This window comes from Pan paniscus, chromosome 11, assembly GCF_029289425.2.
Source record: "Pan paniscus chromosome 11, NHGRI_mPanPan1-v2.0_pri, whole genome shotgun sequence".
NCBI lineage: Eukaryota > Metazoa > Chordata > Mammalia > Primates > Hominidae > Pan > Pan paniscus.
In genome coordinates, this window is record NC_073260.2 from 8,929,419 (window position 1) to 8,952,398 (window position 22,980).

Below are 22,980 nucleotides of genomic sequence, written 5' to 3' on the forward strand. Positions count from 1 at the left end.
CAGGCCCCCAAGCCACACCTGAGTTGGCTCACCTGTAAAATGAGGAGGCGGGACCACAAACTCACAGAAGACCCTGTGGGTCTCTGAAATGCCGGGAGCCCACGATGGCGTGGCTGGCACACTGAAGGAGCCAGGGCACCGAGCCAGAGCCGGGTGCCATCACCTGAACAGCCCCATTCCATCGGTGCTGCTGGCCCCGGCTGCCCTGCAGCTGGCCTGGCCGGGTGGGCTGGTTTCCTAGCGGCTGCCCGCCAGGCCATCTGTGAGCAGATGCTCTTTAGCGCTAATCAAACGGATGATGCAGGCACAGGGGGGTGCTTCCTCTGACTAATGCGCCAGCTGTCTTGTTTAGGCAGATGGCATTCCAGGGGGCGAGAGACAGAAGTTAGCCTGCCTCTCCACTCATCAGCTCTTGGGGGAAATTAGCAACAAATTGCCCATGATCTGTCAAAAAATAACATAAAACACTCAAGTGCTAGGATCCTAAATGGATGAATCAAGGGGCTGGTTAATTTGGGGTTCTAGGAAGCAGGGCCATTTCCTGCAGCCCATAGCTGGGGTTTGATGAGATTTGAAGGCCATCTGGGATGTTTCTCATCAGTATCCAATGCTCTGGGGCCCATGGGAGGGACAGGAGAAGGGCCGTGAACCTATCCCTGGCCTTTTAATAAGGGGGTGAGGAAGAGATCGGGAGCTGCAGATGAGAAGGCTGGAGCGTGACCTGGGCAGCTTTGGAAGGGGACAGGAAATGGAACCCAGGCACGGCAAGCCACCGCCAGCTCTCTCAGATATGGAGTGATGTAGCAGCCTCTTGTCCCCCTACAAGGCCAGGATTGGGACCTGCCAGGCTGATGGGGAAGGAGGAAAAGCAGGTTTTCAGGAGGGAAAACAGGTTTAGAAGCTCCCAAACCCTGAACTCCCTTCACCCACCCATGCCCCTTAAGGAAATCGTCCCACAGAAATCTTCAGGGCCACACACAAAGATACGCAGCACGGTGTGGCTTTGGGGAATGGAAACTAGGAAAATAAACTACGTTGCTCATTTGACAAAGCCAACACGAATGAAGATAAAAAACATTCCCATGGAATGATACGAAGCCAATCAAAAAGCTGTGGACCGATGTGTATCATAATTGGATGTCTTCCAAGATAGAGGAAGTAAAAATGGCAGGTTATAGAGGGTGTAAATTTGACATTTGTAAAAAGAAAAGTGTATCTCCTCTATCCAGAGAAAACAGTGTGGAAGAATGTATCTCCCCAAATAATTGCTTAAGCTACTTTGGGTCACTGAATTATGGGAGAGAATTACCTTTTTCTTCACAGATTTCTATAGTATCTGGCCTTTCTACAGTTAACATATATAAAGGAAGAATATTTGTTTCTATTAAAAAAAAATAAGGAGGCTGGGTTATGGATTGAATGGTACCACCCCACCCAAAATTCATACGTTGAAGTCTTAACCCCCAGGACCTCAGAATGTGACCCTATTTGAAGATAGGGTCTTTATAGAGTAAGTCAAGTTAGAATGAGGTCATTGGGGCAGGCCTAATCCAACATGACTGTGTCCTTATAAATAGGGAAGTGTAGACACACACAGGGAAGATGAAGGCAGAGGTGGGGGTGATGTTTCGGCAAGCCACAGAATGCCGAGGACCACCACCAAGACCCTGGGAGAGAGACCCAGACCAGATCCTCCCCACAGTGTTCAGAAGAAACCAGGGCTGCTGACAGTGTGATCCTGGATTTGCAGCCTCCAGAACTATGAGACAATCAGTGTGGCTTAAGCCTCCAGCTTGTGGTGTGTTTTTTTTTTTTTTTTTTTTTTTTTTACCAGTAGCCCTAGAGAACAAATACAAAGGCCATGTACATAGCTCTGTGGTTTGGACTGGGGCCTGCCAACAGGAGAGGGTAAGAAGTGGGACGGGCCGGGTGCGGTGGCTCACGCCTATAATCCCAGCACTTTGGGAGGCCGAGATGGGCGGATCACGAGGTCAGGAGATAGACACCATCCTGGCTAACGCGGTGAAACCCCATCTCTACTAAAAATACAAAAACCTAGCCAGGCGTGGTGGCGGGCGCCTGTAGTCCCAGCTACTTGGGAGGCTGAGGCAGGAGAATGGTGTGAACCCGGGGAGCAGAGCTTGCAGTGAACCGAGACTGCACCACTGCACTCCAGCCTGGGCAACAAGAGTGAGAGACTCCGTCTCAAAAAAAAAAAAAAAAAAAAAAAGAAGTGGGACGAAGCCCTGAAATACATGGGGGTCTACTTAGACCCAAGGCTAACTCTGAGACTGCATCTCTGGCTGGGGGGTCAGAGAACCGCTGAACTTTCAGAGCTGCATAGGTTGGTACCCTGCCCCGGCCTGTGGGAGATAATGAGAGCAACGGCCAGAAAGGGTCCCACATTTGGTTGGCAGTGGGTTTCACGTGGATTTCCAGGGGGCCAAGTGTCAAGTCCCAATTCCAATTAGCTGAGAGGCGCTGCCTGGGAGGGCTCATTGGAGAAAGATTCTGCCAGCACATGTGGTGATAGATTAGTGATGTCTGCCAGGGACAGGGAGGGAGATGCATCGCCACACATAGGGAGTATTCCCATGTGGTGATAGATTAGTGATGTCTGCCAGGTACAGGGAAGGGGACACATCCCCACACATATGGAGTGTTCCCTTCAGAGGCACAGGCCACAGAAATAATATCTTATGACTTGCCTTTATGCAGGTCTGAATCCATTTACTGTGGTTTCTCAGGATAAATCTTTTCTTAATTTTAAAGTTGGTCTGACCCAAGGGAGAAGGGAGCTGATTGAGGAATCGAGATGGCAGGGGTCCATCCCACCAAGAAGCCATTTCTTTTCCAACCACCTGCCACAGCCAGGCAATGTGTGATGCCTGGGACATGCACTGATGCACAGACTTTTCACAGCAGCCCCCGAGGGCACCGGGGATGCCCTTGTCTTCCTCTGCCTGCTTCCAGGGGCTGTGCAGTGTCCACACAGAGGACATGCATTTGTGCCAGTTAAGCAGGAACAACCTGTGTTCCCTGTCCAAGATGAGCAGCAAACAGCACCTCCAAGATTCAGTTTACCCAACTGTAAACGGGCAGGGTAGGGGTTCATTCTGGGCTTGTGATGAAGCAAAGGGAAGAGGTGGGGAGCTGGCAAGGCAGGGGACAGGTCTCCCATAAGCACCACACAATCCCCATCGGCAAGAGATCCTGCCTCTGTCCACGAAGGTCCAGACAGGGATGCCCCATACCTCTCACGACCAGGAACGCCCGGGCTGTGGCAGAGCCCAGGAGGTTGTGAGCGACGCAGTCGTAGGTGCCTGCATCCCCAGTCTCCACGTTCTCCAGCCACAGGCTCCCATCGGGCAGGGTCCGGAGCCGCCGGCTGGCCCGCAAGGGTTGACCCGCCTGTAGCCATTCAATGGTGGGTGTGGGCTCTCCAGTGGCCTGGCACCGCAGGGCCACGTCATCCCCAGATCTCACTGTCATGTCCTGGGGCTCCACCTGGAACACCGGAGCACCTGTGGGAGGCCCAGGTGGCTTTTAGGAACATTTAATTATTTTTGCATATTCAAGTGGGATATGTTCATTTAGACATGCTGGGAAATCCAGAGAAGCAGAAAGAAGAAAATAAGAACTGCATAGGATCCTTCCACCCAGTCATCATTCCTGAATATTTCCCTCTAGACACTGTTTCTTTATGAAAATATGATCATATGGCCGTATCTGCTTTTATTTTATTTTTTGAGATGGAGTCTCACTCTGTCCCCCAGGCTGGAGTGCAGTGGTGCGATCTCGGCTCACTGCAATCTCTGCCTCCTGGGTTCAAGAGATCCTCCCATCTCAGCCTCCCAAGAGCGCCTGCCACCACACCAGGCTGATTTTTGTATTTTTAGTAGAGACGGGGTTTCGTCATATTGGCCAGGTTGGTCTCGAACTCCTGACCTCAAGTGATCCACCCGCCTCAGTCTCCCAAAGTGCTGGGGTTACAGGCATGAGCCAGCACGCCCGGCCATCTGCTTTTATTTTTCCTCTGCAATAGATAGTAACTACCTTTCCATACAGTTACATATCTGTTGTTAGTGGCTAGGTAGTCTTCTATTGCCTGACTGTATTGGGATTGGCTAAACGAAGCCTCTCCTATAGGACAGTTAGACTGCTTCCAATGAAGTGGGGGGCCATCTGTCAGAACTGCCTCTAGTTGATGTCAATGAAATGGGCAAACTCGTCTCTGTCACCTACTGTGGGTGGCTCTCACCAAGTCACTCCCTGACCCTCAGTGTTCCCATCTGAAATATGGGGATGATGCTTCCTGTCCACTTACTATTATAGACCCTCCTGGAAGGCTAGTATGGAAAGGAAGGGAAAGGCCCAGTGCTGGTGAGGCTGCGGAACGAGCAGAACTCGCACACACTGCGGTGGAAATGCAACGTGGTTCAGCCAAGGTGGGGTGCTGTGTGCCTGTGTGTTCACTTCCTGCAGATGCTGCAGCAAGCTGCAGAAACACAGGAGAAACTGTGGAGGCCAGGAGGCCCACATTAGCCTCACTGGGCCAAAGTTAAGGTGCCCTGCTTCCTCCAGAGGTTCTGGGGGAGAGCCCATTCCTCACCTCTTCCAGCTTCCGCCCCACCAGCATTCCTTAGCCTGAGGCTGCAACAATCCATCCTCTGCCTCTGTCTCCACTTTACCTTCTCTTCTCTCTTTCTCTCTCCCCTGCCACACCACCCCAGCTCTCTGTCTCTCTCGTTTTTTTTTTTTTTTTTGAGACGGAGTCTCACTCTGTTACCTAGTCTGGAGTGCGGTGGTACGATCTCAGCTCACTGCAACCTCTGCCTCCCGGCTTCAAGCAATTCTCCTGCCTCAGCCTCCTGAGTAGCTGGGATTACAGGTGTGTGCCACCACGCCTGGCTAATTTTTGTATTTTTGGTAGCGACGGGGTTTTGCCATATTGATCATGCTGGTCTCAAACTCCTGACCTCAGGTGATCCACTCTCCTCGGCCTCCCAAAGTGCTAGGATTATAGTCATGAGTGACCATGTCCGGCCCCGGCTCTCTTTTATAATAATACTTGCAGCTGGGTGTGGTGGCTCATGCCTGTAACCCCAGCACTTTGGGAGGCTGAGGTGGGTGGATTGCTTGAACCTAGGAATTTGAGAAGAGCCTGGCCAACATGGTGAAACCCTATTTCTACTAAAAAAATACAAAAATTAGCCAGGTGTGGTGGTCTGTGCCTGTAATCCCAGCTACTTGAGAGGCTGACACAGGAGAATTGCTTGAACCTGGGAGGCAGAGGTTACAGTAGCCGAGATTGCGCCACTGCACTCCAGCCTGGGCAACAGAGCGAGACTCCATCTCAAAATAAATAAATAAATAAATAAATAAAACACTTGTGATAGCATTTAGGGGCCTCCGAGATAAACTGCTCACTTTAAGATCCTTAACTTAATTACATTTGCAAAGATTCCTTTTCCAAGTAAGGAAACATTCACAGGCCCTGGGGACTAGGACCTGGACATATCTTTGGAGGCCATTCATCAGATACTACCACAGCCAGTGTGTCCTAAAGTGGAACACATGTGTACTGTGAGACCTAGCGCTTCTGCTCCTGGACGAATACCCCAGCACAGGTGTGTGTGCGTGTTCACTGGAGGGCGTGCGTAAGAGTCACAGCAGCCCTGTTCTTAACCGCCCATCACTGGAAACTAACCTACAGTGGAATACATGAATAAACTGTGGTACATCCATGTAGCAGAAAAACATACAGCAATGAGAACCAATAAACTAATTCCATGTGAACAATATGGACGAATGCCACAAATAATGATGTGCAAATGAATAGTCTACGCAAGAGCACGTGTGGGGTGATTCCACTTAAATGAAGGTCGAGACCAGGCGCGGTGACTCACGCCTGTAAGCCCAACACTTTGGGAGGCCGAGGCGGGTGGATCACCTTAAGTCAGGAGTTTGAGACCAGCCGGGCCAACATGGTGAAACCCTGTCTCAACTAAAATTACAAAAATTAGCTGGACGAGGTGGTGGGTGCCTGTAATCCCAGCTATTTGGGAGGCTGAGGCAGGAGAATCTCTTGAACCTGGGAGGTGGAGGTTGCAGTGAGCCGAGATCGCGCCACTGCACTCCAGCCTGGGTGACAGAGTGAGACTTTGTCTCCAAAAAAAAAAAAAAAAAAAGCCTCTAGAACTTTGGATAAGAACAGTGGAAGCCTTTGGCCTTCCTGCCTAGGGCTGTGCCCATCCCTACCCCACTGTGACCATCACAGTGGTTTTATTAGGGATGGCTGTGAAAAACAGCAGCTTTTGCCACCCCTGGGGGCTGCCTTGATGTGCAGTAGAGGATGAAAGTATGCCCTGAGAAATATCATCAGGAAAAGGGGCAAAACTGGTAGGAGCCAAAAGGGAAATGGCTGCTGTGCTGGCCTGCGGCATGGCCCTGGCTGAGAAGAGCAGGGACCCAGCCGGCAATTGAACGGGGAGAACCTGGAAATGAAGGAGCCACGGACAGGCTGGATTGGCTCCCCACAATCCCTGGCCATCGTGGGAAATATGCACCTGTGCAGGGGAGACCTGAGGGGTACAAAGGACAGTAAACCGAGGCCAACTTGAAAACTGCCTAAACTTCAAATTACTCCACAGCCACGTTTTGCTGAGATTTTCTGTTTTTTTCACTTGTTTCAAGCATGTTGACAACGGCTCACAGAAGCATCCCTGTCAGCTAGCCTGGGCAACATAGCAAGACCCCATCTCTACAAAAAATAAATAAAGTAGCCGGGCATGGTGGTATGCACCTGCAGTCCCAGCTACTTGGGAGGCTGAGAAGTGGGAGGATTGCTTGAGCCCAGGAGGTCGAGGCTGCAGTGAGCTGTGATTGTGCCATTGCACTCCAGTCTGGGTGACAGAGCAAGACCCAATCAAAAAATAAAAAGGAAATCCTTATCAGATGACTCAAACATCTGTGCTATCTCAGTTGGTGTCTGTTGAGTGTCAGTTCTCATTCAAGCTGAGATTTTTCCTTGTTCCTGGTATGATAAGTGAGTTTCAGTATGATAAGATTTGGGCTCTTATTTAAATCTTCCATCTTAGCAGACCTGGAACACTGCCAGGGGAAGGAGGTGCCACTCACTTCTGCCAGATGAGAGTGGAAGTCCGGGTTCCCTACGTGGCCTCCATGGACACCCGGGAACAGGGAGGGTGCCTCATTATTGCTGGGGATCAGTGGGAGTTGGCGCTTCAAGTGGGGCTCTGCCGGCACCATCCTGGCTGGGAAGGAGAGGGGCACTGCTTATTGCTCCCCACTCGGCCTGTGTAGGCGAGGGGCTTCCCACTCAGTGGTGACAGTTCAGTCTTGGTCAGGCGCAGTGGTTCATGCCTGTAATCCCACCACTTTGGGAGGCTGAGGCAGGTGGATCATTTGAGCCCAGGAGTTTGAGACTGGCTTAGGCAACATAAGGAGACCCTGTCTCTACAAAAAATAAATACATAAAAATAAAAATTAGCCGGGTGTGGTGGCACGTGCCTGCAGTCCCAGCTACTTGGGAGGCTGAGATGGGATGATCACCCGAGCCCAGGCTGCAGTGAGCCCTGATCATGTCACTGCACTCCAGCCTGGGCAACAGAGTCAGACCTTGTCTAAAAAAAAAAAAGTCCTTATCAGATTACCTGGTATCTGCACTATCTCAGTAGGCATCTGTTGTCTGCTTTCGTTGAGATTTTCCTTGTTCCTGGTGTGTAAGTTGAGCTTCTCCTTGTTCCTGGTGTGTAAGTGAGTTTCAGTATTGTAAGACTCGGATTTTTATTTAAATCTTCCGTTTTTGGCAGAGCTGGAAAACTGCCAAGAAAAAGTGGTGCCACTCACTTCCGCCAGGTCAGCGTGGAAGCCCAGGTTCCCTGTGAGGCTTCCATGGTCAGCCCGGAACAGGGAGGGGTGCCTCATTACTGCTGAGCATGGGTGGATGGGTGGAGGCATGCCCACACTGGGCCTCTGCTGGCACTACCCTGGCTGCCCACCTGGCCACACGGGGGAGGAGCTTCCCACTCAGTAGATGACAGTGGTGACAATTCTGTCTCCTCATTAGGTGTCACCTGACAGCATCCTGCTCCAGTGTGGGGAGAGCAGTGCCTCGGTACAGGGGTGAGGGTGGAAGTTAGGGGCTCCCAGTTGGTGTGATGATGGGGCAGAGGTGTTTTTCATGGTGTTTGCCTCTCAAGTAGCTGGGATTACAGGTGTGCGCCACCATGCCCAGCTATTTTTTTTTTTTTTTTTTTGTATTTTTGGTAGAGGTGGGGTTTCACCATATTGCCCAGGATGATATCAAATTCCTGAGCTCAAGCGATCTGGCTGCCTCAGCCTCCCAAAGTGCTGGGATTACAGACACGAGCCACCACACCCGGTTAGGGGTTGTTATTTACAAGTTTTCTTTCTTACTGTGCTGTCCCTTTCCTAGTCCTTTGCAAGAGAGGACAGGCTCTCGTTGAGGTGCACGTGCCCCCGTGTGTGTGTGTGTGCGTGTGTGCACACGCGCACATGCGTGTGTCTGAGCCCACTGGTGGTTCCAGGTTGTTGGCTTCTCAAGTACACAGCCCAGGATATGAGGGACAAAAAGAAACACCAGGGCATTCACCACCATGCTGCTCCTCAGGTCCCAAGATCGGTAGTCTATCCTCCTTCTTTTGTCTACTTTTCAGAGGCTCTTTATGTTTGCTTCTATATAAAGTCCAAGGTGTTTAGCTGTCCTTAGCAAGAGAAATAGGGAGAAGTGCATCTATACCATCTTGTCTGGAACCACAAACCTATTCCATGCATGACAAAAACTCTCAACACACTAGGTACAAAAGGGGAACTTCCTCAGCCTGAGAAAGGGCATCCACAAAAACTCACAGCTAACATCATGCCCCATGGTGAGAGACTGACTGCTTTCCACCTAAACCAGGGAACCAGGCAAGGATGGCTGTTCTCGCTGCTTCAACTGTGTACCAGAGGGTCCAACCAAGGCAATAAGGCAAAGCAAAAAACTTCAAGGTACGCAGATTTGAAAGAAAGATAGTCAAACTGTCCCTATTCATAGATGATATGATATCAATTCAACTGTATCTCTACATATTAGCAATTACAAATCCAAAAATCAAAGAAAACAATTCCACCCAAAATAGCATCAACAATAATAAAAAGACTTAAAATCAATTTAACAAAAATATAAGACCAGTACATTCAAAACTACAAAACATCACTGAAAGAAATTCAAGATCAACATAAATGGTACTGGAACAATTGGCTATCCATATGCAAAAAAGGAAGTCAGACCCTTACCCCGCACAAAAATTAACTCAAAATGGATCACAGACCTAAATGTGAGAACTAAAACTACAAAAATCATATAAGAAAATGTAGGGCCCAGTGGCTCATGCCTGTAATCTGCACTTTAGGAGGCCGAGGCAGGTGGATTGCTTGAGGCTAGGAGTTCGAGACCAGCCTGGGCAACACGATGAAACCTCGTCTCTACTAAAATTACAAAAATTAGTCAGGTGTGGTGGTGCGTGCCTGTAATCCCAGCTACTTGGGAGGCTGAGGCACAAGGATTGCTTGAACCTTGGAGGTGGAAGTTGCAGTGAGCTGAGATCTTGCCACTGCACTCTAGCCTTGGCACCAGAGTGAGACTCTGTCCCAAAAATATTAAAAAAAAAAAAAAAAAAAAGAAAGAGAAAGAAAAGAAAAGAAAAAGATGACCTTAGATTAGGCCAAGATTTTTAAAAGGTGTAACCCTAAATACATGATTCAAAAAATACAAAATGGATAAATTTGGACTTCACCAAATTTTAACACTTTTGCTCTTCAAAGTCACCATTAAGAAAATGCAAAGACAAGCCACAGACTGGGAGAAATATTTGCAAATCATGTATCTGATAAAGGGCTATATCCATGCTATGTAAAGAACTCTAGAAACTCACTAGTAAAATAAACAACTCCATTTAAGAATGAGCACAAGCCCTAGGTGCAGTGGCTCACTCCTGTAATCCCAGCACTTTGGGGGGCCAAGGCAGGTGGATCACCTGAGATCAGAAGTTCAAGAGCAGCCTGGCCAACATGGTGAAACCCCGTTTCTACTAAAAATACAAAAATTAGCCGGGTGTGGTGGCGTGCGCCTATAATCCCAGCTACTCAGGAGGCTGAGGCAGGAGAAACGCTTGAACCCAGGAGGCGGAGGTTGCAGTGAGCAGAGATGGCGCCACTGCACTCCAGCCTGAGCAACAGAGCCAGACCCTGTCTCAAAAAATATTAGTAACGATAATAGTTGTAAAAAAATACATTACATAAAATTTATCATTGAACCATTTGTAAGTGTACACTTCAGTAGTGTTGAGTATTTGACATTGTTGTACAATCTCCAGAACTTTTTTCTCTTGCTAAACTGAAACTCCGGACTCATTAAATTCTACCTCCCCCTTCTCCCCTCCCTGCAGCCCCTGGCAAGCTCCATACTACTTTGGGTCTCTATGCTTTTGGCCACTCTAGGCCCCTCATATAAACAGAATCATACAGTGTTTGTTTTTTTGTGACCGGCTTTTTCCACTTCGCATAATGACCTCAAGGTTCATCTATGTTGTAGCCTGTGTCAGAATTTCATTCCTTTTGTTCTTTTTTTTTTTTGAGATTGAGTCTTGCCTGTCAACCAGGCTGGAGTGCGATGGCAGGATCTTGGCTCACTGCAACCTCTGCCTCCTGGGTTCAAGTGATTTTCCTGCCTCAGCTTCCTGAATGACTGGGATTACAGGCGCGCCACCACGCCCAGCTAATTTTTGTATTTTTAGTAGAGACAGGGTTTCACTATGCTGGTCAGGCTGTTCTTGAACTCCAGACCCCAGGTGATCCACCCGCCTTGGCCTCCCAAAGTGCTGGGATTACAGCTGTGAGTCACCAAGCCCAGCCCTAGAATTTCCTTTTTAAGGTTAAATAATATTGCATTGCATGAACGGGTGAATTTTATGGTATGCAAATTATAACTCAATAAAGTTTTTTTTTTTTTTTTTTAAAGAGGCAGAATCCAGGACAGTGATTATTGGGGCAGGGGGCAGTAAGCAGAGGTGGGCATGCTGGAGGCTGGGAGCCGGCGCTGTCCTATTTCTTTGATCTGGTTGCTGGTTAACTGGGTGGGTTCGCATTGTAAAAATTCACGAGCTCTGCACTTAGGATCCTGGCTCTTCTCCACAGGTGTTCATCTTCAATAAAACATTTTCTACAAAATCCCTATTGAGACAACTTCACAGTGTTATTCTGAGGCTCAAACAGCACCTGGTAAACTACGAGCTGCTTGGCACATGCGAGAGCTGTCGCGGTGATCTTGACGGCTGGTCTGAGTTTTAAATGCCCAGTTCCCCCAGGCCCAGGTTGCCAGGTTTTCTTTAGCTCAGTCCTGAGTCTCAGTCACCCCACATTTGGGAAACATTTGGTAGGATTCAATGTGTGTTCCAAGTAAGTATTAATGAAAGAATTCCAAGTCCCAGCCCTGCTGTCTGCCCTCTAGGCTGCACACGCCACCGCTGTCCCCGAGCACACTTCCCACGTCCCCACTCTGCTGAGGCCGAGACTCACTCTGCAGGACGAGGATCACCGCTTTCTTCGCCACGCCCATCTCATTCTCTGCCAGGCACTGGTACTGTCCCGCATCGTCCCTCTGCAAGTGGGCACAGGAGAGGGGACATGGTGCTCAGAGAAGAAGATGAGCGGCTCAGACAGTTGGGTAGGGGACTGAGGGCAGCCAGCCAGCAAGGGGCTTAGGCTGTGAACCAGCCAGGGACACCTGATCCCCCACAGAGCAACAGAAGGGCCTCTGTGACCACTTGTCAGCAGACATGCAAAGAGAATCCAGCCCCTTTTCACACCCGAAAACAGGGGGCTGTGACTAAGGTCCTTGTTGCCTTAGGTGGAACAACTTGCTGGAAAAGCATGGTGTAGATCCACCTCTTCCAAACTGTGTACGTTGAAATCTTACTGTCCCATGGCACATTATTTGAGACTCCTTGGAGAAAAGGGTTCCATGGTCAAGTAAGTTTGGGAGACATTGAGTTGACAACATGTTATGGTACTTTGGAAATCAATAACTATAGGAAAACAAGAACATTAGACACCTGTGTTGTATGAACAGGATGGCAGTCTGAACTGCAGGACCTCTCAGGGCATTTATTGTGCCAGTGTGCAAAGTGAGTCTTCCAGAAGGGAGATGGTTTGCAGCGTTTCCCTAACAGGTGGCCCATGGATATGTGATGGAACTCAGGTGGCGCGCTGGCTCACATCACTTCTGAGTGGCAGCACCACCATCAGATGGGCCTGGGGCAGCCTGAGGCCACGTCCACTCCCAGAAGATGGTATCTGGGGGGCCACACCCAAGGGACTGGGGGGGATAGCATGGCACAAAGTTAAGAGTGTAGGTTTGGAGGTCAGACCAACATGGGACTGAATCCCAGCCTCACTGCTTACTGCCCTGAGCCCATTACTTAGGACATTTTCATGCCTCTGGAGCCTCAGTTACCCCTTCTGTAAAATGGGAGTGATAACTGCTAGGATCTTATAAGCATCAAATGGAATAATGCTTGCTAAGTGCAAGGCCCCGTGCCTGGCCCACAGTTAGTACTTGGGTAACAGGAGCCATTATTACCACTGCTCTTACTACTACTCTTATTACTAGTCCTATTATCATTACTACCCAGAGAAAGGTTCCCAAATGGGTGAGATCAAGGCCCCTAAGATGAACTTGAGTCAGGACTGACTTGGGGATTTCTGCACAATCACCAGAACTTGAGACACAAAAGGGAAGTTGAGAGGGGCTGCCCCAGGGCCCAAGGTTTTGGAAACAGCACGGGGCCTGAGGCAGGAGACCTGGGGGTGGGGGCGCTGCCTCCTGCACTTATTGGTTGTGGGCCTCTCTGAACTTCAGTGTCTTCGTCTGTAAATGGGGAGCACTATTACCTGCCTACCCTGCCCCCTGAGGTTAATAACAACATTTTGGAGGCATTACCCACAGATCACTCTTAAATAATGGGTATGAGACATCTCACTGATTTCTAATTACAATCCTATGAGGTAGAACTAACTCGCTCCATTGAATGGGTGGATGACGGAGGAACGGAAAAGCCCAGTGGCTGGAGGTCAATATTGGTGCTAGTGGGAGGATATCTGAGGAATGGGCAGGGAGGTGCTTTGTACACTGCAGAAGCAGAGGGGGCAATATGAAGAACCCTCTTGAGCAATCAGAAAAAGCGTAGAGTTGTCCTCGGTGGTCCCACCCAAGGTGCCAGACCCCGCCTTGCCTCAGTCCTGCGGATGGTCAGCGAGCCATTCTGCAGCTGGTGCCGGAGGTGGCTGCCCCGCAGTGGAAGGCCATCTTTGATCCAGCGGATGTCCGGCACTGGGTCTCCACGCACCACACAGTCTAGCTGAATGCTGCCTCCTACAGGTTCCACAAGGTAGGAGAAAGCCTCCCCTTGTAGGACGGGAGCCTCTGCATGGGGTGACATCAAGCAAGTTGTCAGAAAAGAGGTTCCCTGCTGGCTCAGCCTCCCATAAACCCCAAAGGACTGCCCAACTCCTGCCTCCAGGGGCCTCCAGAGGCTCCTGCTAGCACAGCGTGGTTGTGTTTAGTCAGTGCATCAGGAACAGCAAACAGTGTTCATGTCATGGGTCAAGTCACAAAGACTGGCAAAGACTTTCCAAGAACTGTGCTGAGAAGCATTTGAAGCTGAATGAGAACAGTGCTGTGATTGATTAGTGATGCCTGAGATGGGCACAGGCAGGAAGGCAGTGTTACGCGTGTCATATACTCTCTTTCACAGATGGATTACACTAGCAGTAGAGTACCTGCCAGGTACTTTGGAAATCAATAACTATAAAAAAACAAGAACCCTAGACACCTCTGTTGTACAAAGCAACACTATGAGATTCATGCTAATCTCAAAACACTCTTGGATGCTCTGGACTGGCTTATATCCTTCCTGGTTTCCTGAGGTTGGATCTACCAAAAGCTGCAGTTCTCTTTTGGTGCCTGGGGCTGCTCATTCCCCCTATCCAGCCCCACCCATCCTGAGGTTGTGCAAACTAAGACATGGCGTCACCGAGGGCTCCTGTGCTACTCCTGGTGGATGAGTAGGTCATAGGGGACAACTGGCTGGCTGGCAAGCTTCTGGCATTTTTCTGCCAGGATGCCCTGGCCTCCATGCTCTCCTCCTACCCTGGCACCATCCAGCTGCAGGTAGTGCTGTAGGGCAGTTGGTCAGATTCCAATTCTACCTGCAGCCAGGGTCGTCTTGGGAGTGTCAAAAATACTGATGCCTAGGCCTCACCCCAGAGAGGTGGTTTACAGAGTTGGAGGTAGAACCTGGACTTCAGAATTTAAAGTCCCCCAGGGGATTCTAACGTGCAGCCAGGGTGGGGAACCACTAGTTCAGAGGACAGGAGGCTGGGTTCTTAGGAAACCAATAGATTGGGTCCCAATAGACTGGAGGTCTTGAGAGAGAAGCCACCTGGGGAATGTGCCCTACCCTTCACGTGGACGAAGCTGACCGCCTGCGTGCGGCCCACTCTGTTCTCCGCCCAGCAGACATAGGTCCCGCTGTCTTCTCTGGAGACAGCGGCCCGCTGCAGCGTGCTGCCTCCATCCTGCTCAGACACCCCTTCTGTGGTGGAGAAAGAGAAGTCGGGTGCAGGGAACTCCTGCCCTAAACACTTCCCTGGTGCCTGGGTACCTGCAGGAACTTAATAAAAATGCAGAAACAGATGGGAGTCCTGGGTGAAGGTTGATCAAATCAGACCCGTTCCTGGGAGGCACAGGCCACACTGAAGGCTGCGGTTAATGAACCTGCCTTCTACCATTTTCCAGTGCACACTGTGTGTTTGATAAACGGTCAAGGGCAGGTTTTTGGGGGCCTCTCAGCACAGGGCACTTACTGAAACACTGCCATGATTTCTAGAGAGAAGGATTCTTTTTTTTTTTTCTTTGAGACAGTTTCACTCTTGTTGCCCAGGCTGGAGTGCAATGACGCAATCTCAGCTCATTGCAACCTCCACCTCCCAGGTTCAACGAATTCTCCTACCTTAGCCTCCCATGTAGCTGGGATTACAGGCATGTGCCACCACGCCCAGCTAATTGTGTATTTTTAGTAGAGATGGGGTTTCACCATGTTGGCCAGGCTGGTCTCGAACTCCTGACCTCAGGTGATCCACCCGCCTTGGCCTCCCAAAGTGCTGGGATTACAGGTGTGAGCCACCGCGCCCGGCCGAGAGAAGGATTCTAATAATGAACTTTTCCTTTGGGGTGGGCCATCACCTCTAGGAGAGGAATACAGACAAGCAGTACCATCAATTGGGCATCTACTCCAGGCCAGGCCTGTGCCGAGCACGGCCCCTCCATTGTCATTCTGTCCTCAGGACCCCTGGTTATGTCCATTTAACAGATGGAGAGCGGCGCTCAGACAGGCCGAACTATTATACCTGCCCAAGGTCCCTCCCCAGGAAGTGGTGGGGCCCAGCAAAGCCTTCACCACAGGTGTGCATGGGTATTCCACACCTGGGGACTCAGAGTTAGGAATGTGTGATGTCATATCCTAATGTAGGAAAGTATCATTTTGCAGTGGAGGGGACTTAGCAATTTATCAATTCAGCAAACATTGAGTACCCAGCAGGTACTCCACAGGCCCTGTGTCTCCCTAGACATCGCCTGGGTTTCTAGTAGGAGGACAGAGTCCCCATGGGCCCCCAGCAAAAGGGGTTTGCTGAGGGTCCCACAATGGGAGCAGCAGCTCTGGACTAGAACACAGGCCTCCCCTTCCTGGCCCTGAGGTTTCTGGGTTGAGTCTTCTCAGGTGGCCTCTTGCCAGCTCTGATATATGGCTTGTCACATATGGCCACAGCTGGGTTTGCCCTGTCCCCCTACATAGGGCCACGTTGGAAGACCCAGAACCAACAGGGCTGGCTGACAACCTCTTCCTTTCCACTAGGTTGGGTCTCCCCACCTGCCCTCCCTTCTTAACCTCCCGGTGTCCTGGCTCTCTGTCCCACCCATGCCCAGCAGACCCAGACCTGTGACTGGCCGGTCGTTGACAGTCCAGCCAATGCGAGGGGTGGGGCTGCCCCGGGCTGCACAGCGAAGCCACAGCCTGTCCCCAAGGCGCAGGCTGAGGTCCCCAGGCAGGGTAGTGAACACAGGCAGTGCCAGGATGGTGAGGTGCACGCGGCGGCAGGCCCGGCCCACGGCATTCTCAGCGGTACAGGTATAGGTGCCTGCGTCCTGACCCTGTGAGCAAAGAAAGGGGTTGGCCGGAGAACTGCCCCTACCTCGGCATAGGTCAGGATGCCCCTGAACCTTGAAGGTTCTCATGGAGCATCCAGCCCAGAGAGGGGGAGTGACTTGCCCAAGGTCACACAGCTAGCAAACGGATCAGCATCACCACCGCGCCCTTGCCCTGCCCTACAGCGTTCACACGCTCTGCTGCTTCATAACCCCAGCCCTGACTGCATGATCGCAATAGCCAGTGTTTACCAAACACCTACTGTGTGTCGCCCTGTCCTCAGAACTTGACCTGCACTGCAGGCCTTGCTTTTGGTGCCCTGATAGAGGGCCCAACAGGGGCTCCAAGAGGAGGAGTTTTATGGTGCATTCAAGCAGGGCCGGTGCGCTCACCACTGCACCCCCAGGCTCCCTGGGTGGCCGGGTCCAATGCCTCTGACCCCTCTAGGTGTGTCCACTGAACCCATCTGGAGAGGGTCTCATCATAAAATTGCAGAATCTGATGAGTCCTGAGGGGAAGGGGGTTGGGGGTCCCACCCATACCCCTGGCTCAACACTCCCCAAAACCCAGAGGACGGTTAATGCCAACGCATGGTTGACAACAACTGGGTAGACTTTCAGGACACAAAGTCATCGCCGTATCCCTGAGCCCCAGTCCGAGTTCCCTCCCTTCCCCAGGGGCTGTCTGCCGAGGTCCAGGTTCAAATTTGGGTTCTGCCTCTTGGCAATGGTGGACAACTAGGTACACTTTGAGCCTCAGTTCTGGCCGTCTGTACCCGGGATGGTGACACTGATTTCCCCAGGCTCCCAGGGTTAAAGGCTGCACAGGGCTCAGCGCAGAGCATGACAAACAGGGGTCTCAGCCATTATTCCCTGCTGTGCCCCTTGGGGCAGTGCCTCACCTCCAAGTTCTTCACCAGCAACTCCCCAGAAGGCTGGATGGTGAACTTCCCCTCGGCGCCCGACACAGGCTGGCCATCTTTGTCCCAGGTGATGTTGGGCTCAGGACTGCCCCTCGCCTTGCAAGGCAAGAAGGCGTGGGAGCCTTCGGTGGTGGACAGGTCTGGGAGGCCATTCTCGATCACTGGTGGGACTGCGGGCAGAGGGAGGCCCACTCGGAACCGGGGCTCAGGGAGGCGGCTGACACCATCCCGGGGCCATTGGCCTTTGGCCCAGCCCTTCAGCCCTCCCTGGCCATCACCTGCCCCCTCCAACTCCCTAGTGATAGGCCATTGCCCGTGCTCAGGATGATTTGGGGACTCCCTGAGTTTGGTGTAGCTGTGACGGTGATTCCATTGCACCTGTGCACACGTGTACACACACACACACATGCATGCACATATACACGCACACACAGAAGACTAAAAGCTGCAGGACAGAGGCCTTGGGCAGGGTCCACTTGGACCTTGTACTAGGCCACCTCCAGGAACAAAAGCAGGGCAGCTGTCACAGAGCATCCCTGCGGAGGAGCTATGCTGGGCGGAGTGAGGGTCACTGGCTTGGTGTCTGGCTGGTCTGGTGACCAGCGATGCTACAGGTCCGAGGGGAGAGGAGCACGCTGGACAAGGAGAAGCGGAGGAAGCCTGGAGCCAGGAGCCCCTCTGAGTTCACAGCCAGAGTCTGACTCCAGCCCTACATAGCTGCGGGCGGGGACGGCCACTGAGATACCACAAAGCAGGCCACGGGGGCCAAGACACGACTGGCCTGACTGAATATTCCCAGCAGACTTTGTAGATTTTTGGCCAGTGATGCCACCTGATCTTTGAAGCCAATGATTGATCAAACTAAGGGAAGGGCACATGTAATTGTGTGTGTGCCAGAGCAGGGCCAGAGAGGCTACAGCTACTGGAAACCGGAATGAATGAGGGATGCTAGACTTGTGTTCCACAGGGCCAGAGAGAAGGCAGAGGGGATGGGAGTTTATGTCTGAAACCAGAACTCAGGCGCACAATGAGAGATGTTTTCCCCTTAATTCCTTCTAGAACTATAAGCAGTGTGCCCTGCCAGGCAGGGAAGGGAGAAGCTTGCAGAAGCCTCAAAGCCCCTCAGTTGCCAGGGCCCACCTCGGCCCCGTCCTCACTCCCACCTTGCACCACCAGCCGCGTCTTCCCCATGGCACTGCCCGCACTGTTCTTAGCGATGCAGAGATAGTTTCCAGCATCCTCTGGGCTGGCATGGGCAATCCGCAGCTGTCCGCCTGGTAGGACCTGGGTACTCACTCCTGAACGAGGAAGAAGAAAATCGGGGGCCTGGGAGCTGGGACTGGGGACCCCCGAGGTGGGCAGATTGGGCTATTCTGTCCCACAGGGAGCAAATGACTTGCTGGGGTCACAGAATGACCAAGGGACAGAAGGAGCCAAGAAGCCTGACCCTGAGCCCAGCCCAGCTGCCCCCTCCCGACCTCCCACCTCAGCCACCGAGTGCTCGGATGGCATCTCAGGCCATGGTGACAGGAGAAGGGTTGGGGACGGGGAGGCCAGAGCAAGGGTGGGGGCGTATCTGGGCAGGCCAGGGGCTTTCCAGGACCTCTCAGCAGGTCTGCGGGGTCTCCCAGGGCAGGAAGCAGGACCCCCCCGCCCCGCCCAGGCCCACGCTCTTCTCTTCCCTTCCCAGGCTGGCTGCCAGGGGCCCTCACCAGTAGCGACGTTGAGCCCATCCTTCTGCCAGGTGATGGTCGGCCGGGGGATGCCTGAGGCCTCGCAGGGCAGCATCACCTCCTCCTCTGCCACTGCCTGAACCACGCTGGGCAGCGGCTTCACCACCGGGGAGGCTACAAAGGACGGGGGTGCAGAGGGTCCTGAGAATGTCCTTAACACAACTCCTCCAACCAGGGGGCCTCGGAGCATCAGAGAGAGAGGCCTCTAAGAAGAACGGGGGTTCTAGAAACATCGGCCACAGCAACAAGGACGCCATGGCTGATTCTTTTCCTGCCAAAGAATCCCATGGGAGACAGGTCGGGGCCTCTGAGACCCGGGGCCTCACCTCCATCCTGAGCCCCACCTGCCTCTGGCTCTCCACCTGCTCCCCTGGCCCTAGGAACTCTGGGGTCTGGACCACGGACCCTTACCTTGCACAGTGAGGAAGACGTGCTTGTGGGCTACGCCGGCAGCGTTGCGGGCTGAGCAGGTGTAGCGGCCTGCGTGGATGGGGAGGGCCTGCCCGATCTCCAGGGCACCTGTTGGTGGGAATCAGGGTGAGGGGATCAGGACAGAGGTCCCCAGGGATGGAGGTGGCAGGGCTCCTACACAACCCCACTCTGTCTCTGGTCACTCAACCTGCCTCCTTTGCCCATTTACAAACAGTCTGGGGGATGTGACTGTATGGGAACCTGGCATCTAGGTTTGCCTCTGTGCCCTGCCCAAAGCAGAGACATGGGCGAGTTCCTTCCACTCTCCGGACCTCAGTTTCCCCATGTGCGCAATGAAGAATCAGACAAGATGGTCTCTAGACCCTTTAGGCTGTGAAGTTCCAGGATCTGCCACTCCCCTGCCTGTAATCCCCCGCTCACAGTGCCACACCCTGTCATTCTCACCTTGCTCTGCTAAAAACTCACCTCCTCTAGGAAGCCTCCCAGGATTACTGCCTCCTCTCCTCCCTTTATCCTCCTGGCCTTAGCCTTGGTTACTCAGTGAACACCATTTTAACCTTCCCAGACTGCAGGCTGCACCTTGGCAGTCAAGTGACGAGGGTTCTAAATTGTGCTCCGTGGACCCCTGGGGGCCTGCTGGGTGGGGGAAGGAAGCAAGGCCCACGGCACTCTGGCCCGCCCACAGCCCCTGTCCCAGCCCCAGATGGAACCAGAACTGTGGTTTGTTTCACTTGTTGGACTTTGCTGTTACCACTTATTACACTTATTGGAAAGAAGTTTTCGTTTTGTATTTTGTTTTGAGACAGAGTCTCACTCTGTTGCCCAGGCTGGAGTACAGTGGTGCAATCATAGCTCACTGCATCCTTGAACTCCTACACTCAAGCAATCCTCCCACCTCAGCCTCCCAAGCAGCTGGGACCACAGGCATGCACCACCGCACCTGGCTAATTTTTTAAAATGTGTTTGTAGACATGGGGTCTTGCTGTGTTGCCTGGCTTCAAACAATCCTCCTGCCTCAGCCTCCCAAAGTGCGGGAATTACAGGCGTGAGTCCCTGCGCCTGGCCTGGAAGGAAGTTCTATTGCTTCAGAAGAGTTTGAAAATCACAGGTTTGGCCAGTGGTTCCTAGACTTTAGTATTTCGCTAATGAACTAACAAATAAATTTGGAGACTCTCCATAAAGCTTCCAACGTTTTATTTTGACAAGCAAAGACATTTAAAAAATCACCATGTTAGGCCGGGCATGGTGGCTCACCCCTGTAATTCCAGCACTTTGGGAGGCTGAGGTGGCAGATCACCTGAGGTCAGGAATTCAAGACCAGCCTGGCCAACATAGTGAAACCCCATCTCTACAAAAATACAGAAATCATGCCTACATGATGGCAGGTGCCTGTAATCTCAGCTACCTGGGAAGCTGAGCCAGGAGAATCCCTTGAACCTGGGAGGTGAAGGCTGCAGTGAGCGGAGATAGCGCCATTGCACTCCAGCCTGGGCAACAGAGCAAGACTCCATCTTAAAAAAAATCACCATGTACTATTATCTTAATATCATCAAGAAAAGGAAGTTTCAACACCAAAGATAACTTCAGAATACAGGAGGATCTTCCTGATGGGATTAAACCAGGTTTACAAAAACTCCCAGGGAGCTATTATTTTTCTTATTTTGCCATGAAATAGCACTTGTATGCCAGAGGGCCTTGGGGAACCACTGATGGGTCTCAACACTGCAGAGCATGGAGGAGAATATGGAGCTCAGAGAGGGCGAGAGGGTCCTCCCAGGTCACACAGCCAGGAGAGGCAGAGCCAGGCCAGATTGTTCCATCCTATTCCGCCATGTGACCTTTCACCCCCTCTGCCTGCTCTCCCAGTCTCCCCTCAGCTGCCTCTCTCTGTGGCTTACCCTCACTTACCCGATGGTGAGACACGATAGCCACTCCCCCGAGCTCCTAGCTGGGCGCCTGCCTTGCTCCAGGACACGGTCGGAGCTGGTATACCCGTGCTGTGACATGTGAGGACCACGGGTGCCATCATGGTCACAGTGAAGTCTGTCTGGTCGTCGGCAATGGTGGGAGGCACTGAAACCCAAGACAAGGCTTAAGGCCCTGCCGGCGGGCACAGGGCACTCACGGCCACAGGGCCAGGGGGTAAAGCTAGTACACAAGGTGACATTAGCGACAAAGGGCCAAGGAGGGAGGTGGCAACAGAGGGAGAAGTCACGTTTGCCCACTCAGCAAATCCTTCTGGGCACGGGGCTATAGTTTTTTTTCTTTAAAAAAAAGTGTATTTTTTCAGAGATGGGGTCTCAATATGTTGCCCAGGCTGGAATGCAGTGGCTAATCACAAGTGTGATCCTACTGCTGATCAACGTGAGAGCCTTGATCTGCTCTGTTTCTGACCTGGGCAGGTTCACCCTTCCTTAGGCAGCCTGGTGGTCCCCCGCTCCCGGGAGGTCACCATATTGATGCTGGACTTAGTGCGAACACCCAATCAGCATAGTGCACTATAGCTCAGGACTCCCTGGGCTCAAGCGACCCTCCCGTCTCAGCCTCCTGAGCAGCTGGGACCATAGGCACATGCCACTGCACCCAGTGGGATACAGCTTTCTATAGAGACCCTGGCCTAGTAACTTCACAGGGGGTTACTCGTGGGTTTCCCACTTGGAGTAGGGGAGGCCAGAGGAGACCTCCAGGGGAAGTGGCATTTAACCTGCGATCTGAAGGGAAAGCAGGTGTTTGCTGAGTGAGGGGAAGAGTGATCCCGGCAAAGGCAACAGCGTGTGCAAAGCCCTTGAGGCAAGAAACAAGAAGCTGAGCAGCTTGATTAGACCCTGGAATGAGGCAGGTCTGGCATGAGCTGAATCTGGCAGGGCCAGACCACACAGGACCTGGTACGTCCAGCTGAATTGTTGCATTCTATCCTGGGGGCAGCGGGCAGCTGTGGAGGGAGGGATTTTTAACGGGGGTGATGACAAGGTCAGATTTGAGTTTAGAACATTCTGGATTTGGGAGAGGCCTCTCCTGTGAGCTCCCGTGTGCCAGGAACTGTGCCGGAGCTGGGGTCATGCCAGTGTGGCCCAGCAGGATCTGAGAGGCCTTCCTGGAGGAGGTGTCCAGTGCAGCACAGGAAAAAGCCACACAATTCCCTGCTGGCAGGGAGAGCACCCAAGAGCGGGAAGGCACTGCCCCCATCCCAGGTGTCCCCCTCCACCTCTGCCCTGACTCACCATGGACGGTCACCTGGTACAGCCTGTGGGCCTCGCCCACCTCATTGCTCACCACGCACTCAAACTGGGCTGAGTCCTGGGGGCCGGGGGCCGTGAGGAGCAGGGCATTGGAGGGCAGGAGCCTGGGGTGGACAGACGGACGGCCAAGTGGCTGCTGGGCTGATAGAGACCAGCTGTGGCTTTCTGGCTGTGGGGGGTCTCACGCCCATTTCCCCTTCCTGTATCTGACCTGCAGCCCTGACTCTAGAAATGGCTTCTAGAAGTTTCTACCCCATAGGTCTAGCTGGTGGATTTGTGAGTGATTTTCATTTTCATCCCTGTTTCTCTGTAACCCTGCACATTTGTTATAATAACCATCTATCATAACTTCTGTAAGAACA

The 22,980-nt window shown here is 52.2% G+C and overlaps 1 protein-coding gene across 1 annotated transcript in view; it reads right to left on the reverse strand.

The window, feature by feature from the left end:
• HMCN2 (hemicentin 2) overlaps positions 1–22,980 on the reverse strand; it is a 165,230-nt gene that overhangs the window by 11,705 nt on the left and 130,545 nt on the right. The window contains exons 76-86 of the mRNA XM_008975935.4: positions 22,601–22,722; positions 21,288–21,452; positions 19,359–19,466; positions 18,927–19,061; positions 18,378–18,512; positions 17,194–17,384; positions 16,084–16,297; positions 14,547–14,681; positions 13,320–13,510; positions 11,605–11,686; positions 3,255–3,524 (exon numbers count right to left, since the gene is read on the reverse strand). Of these exons, the coding sequence (XP_008974183.3) occupies positions 3,255–3,524; positions 11,605–11,686; positions 13,320–13,510; positions 14,547–14,681; positions 16,084–16,297; positions 17,194–17,384; positions 18,378–18,512; positions 18,927–19,061; positions 19,359–19,466; positions 21,288–21,452; positions 22,601–22,722 (1,748 nt within the window). The remainder of the gene's footprint in view (positions 1–3,254; positions 3,525–11,604; positions 11,687–13,319; positions 13,511–14,546; positions 14,682–16,083; positions 16,298–17,193; positions 17,385–18,377; positions 18,513–18,926; positions 19,062–19,358; positions 19,467–21,287; positions 21,453–22,600; positions 22,723–22,980) is intronic.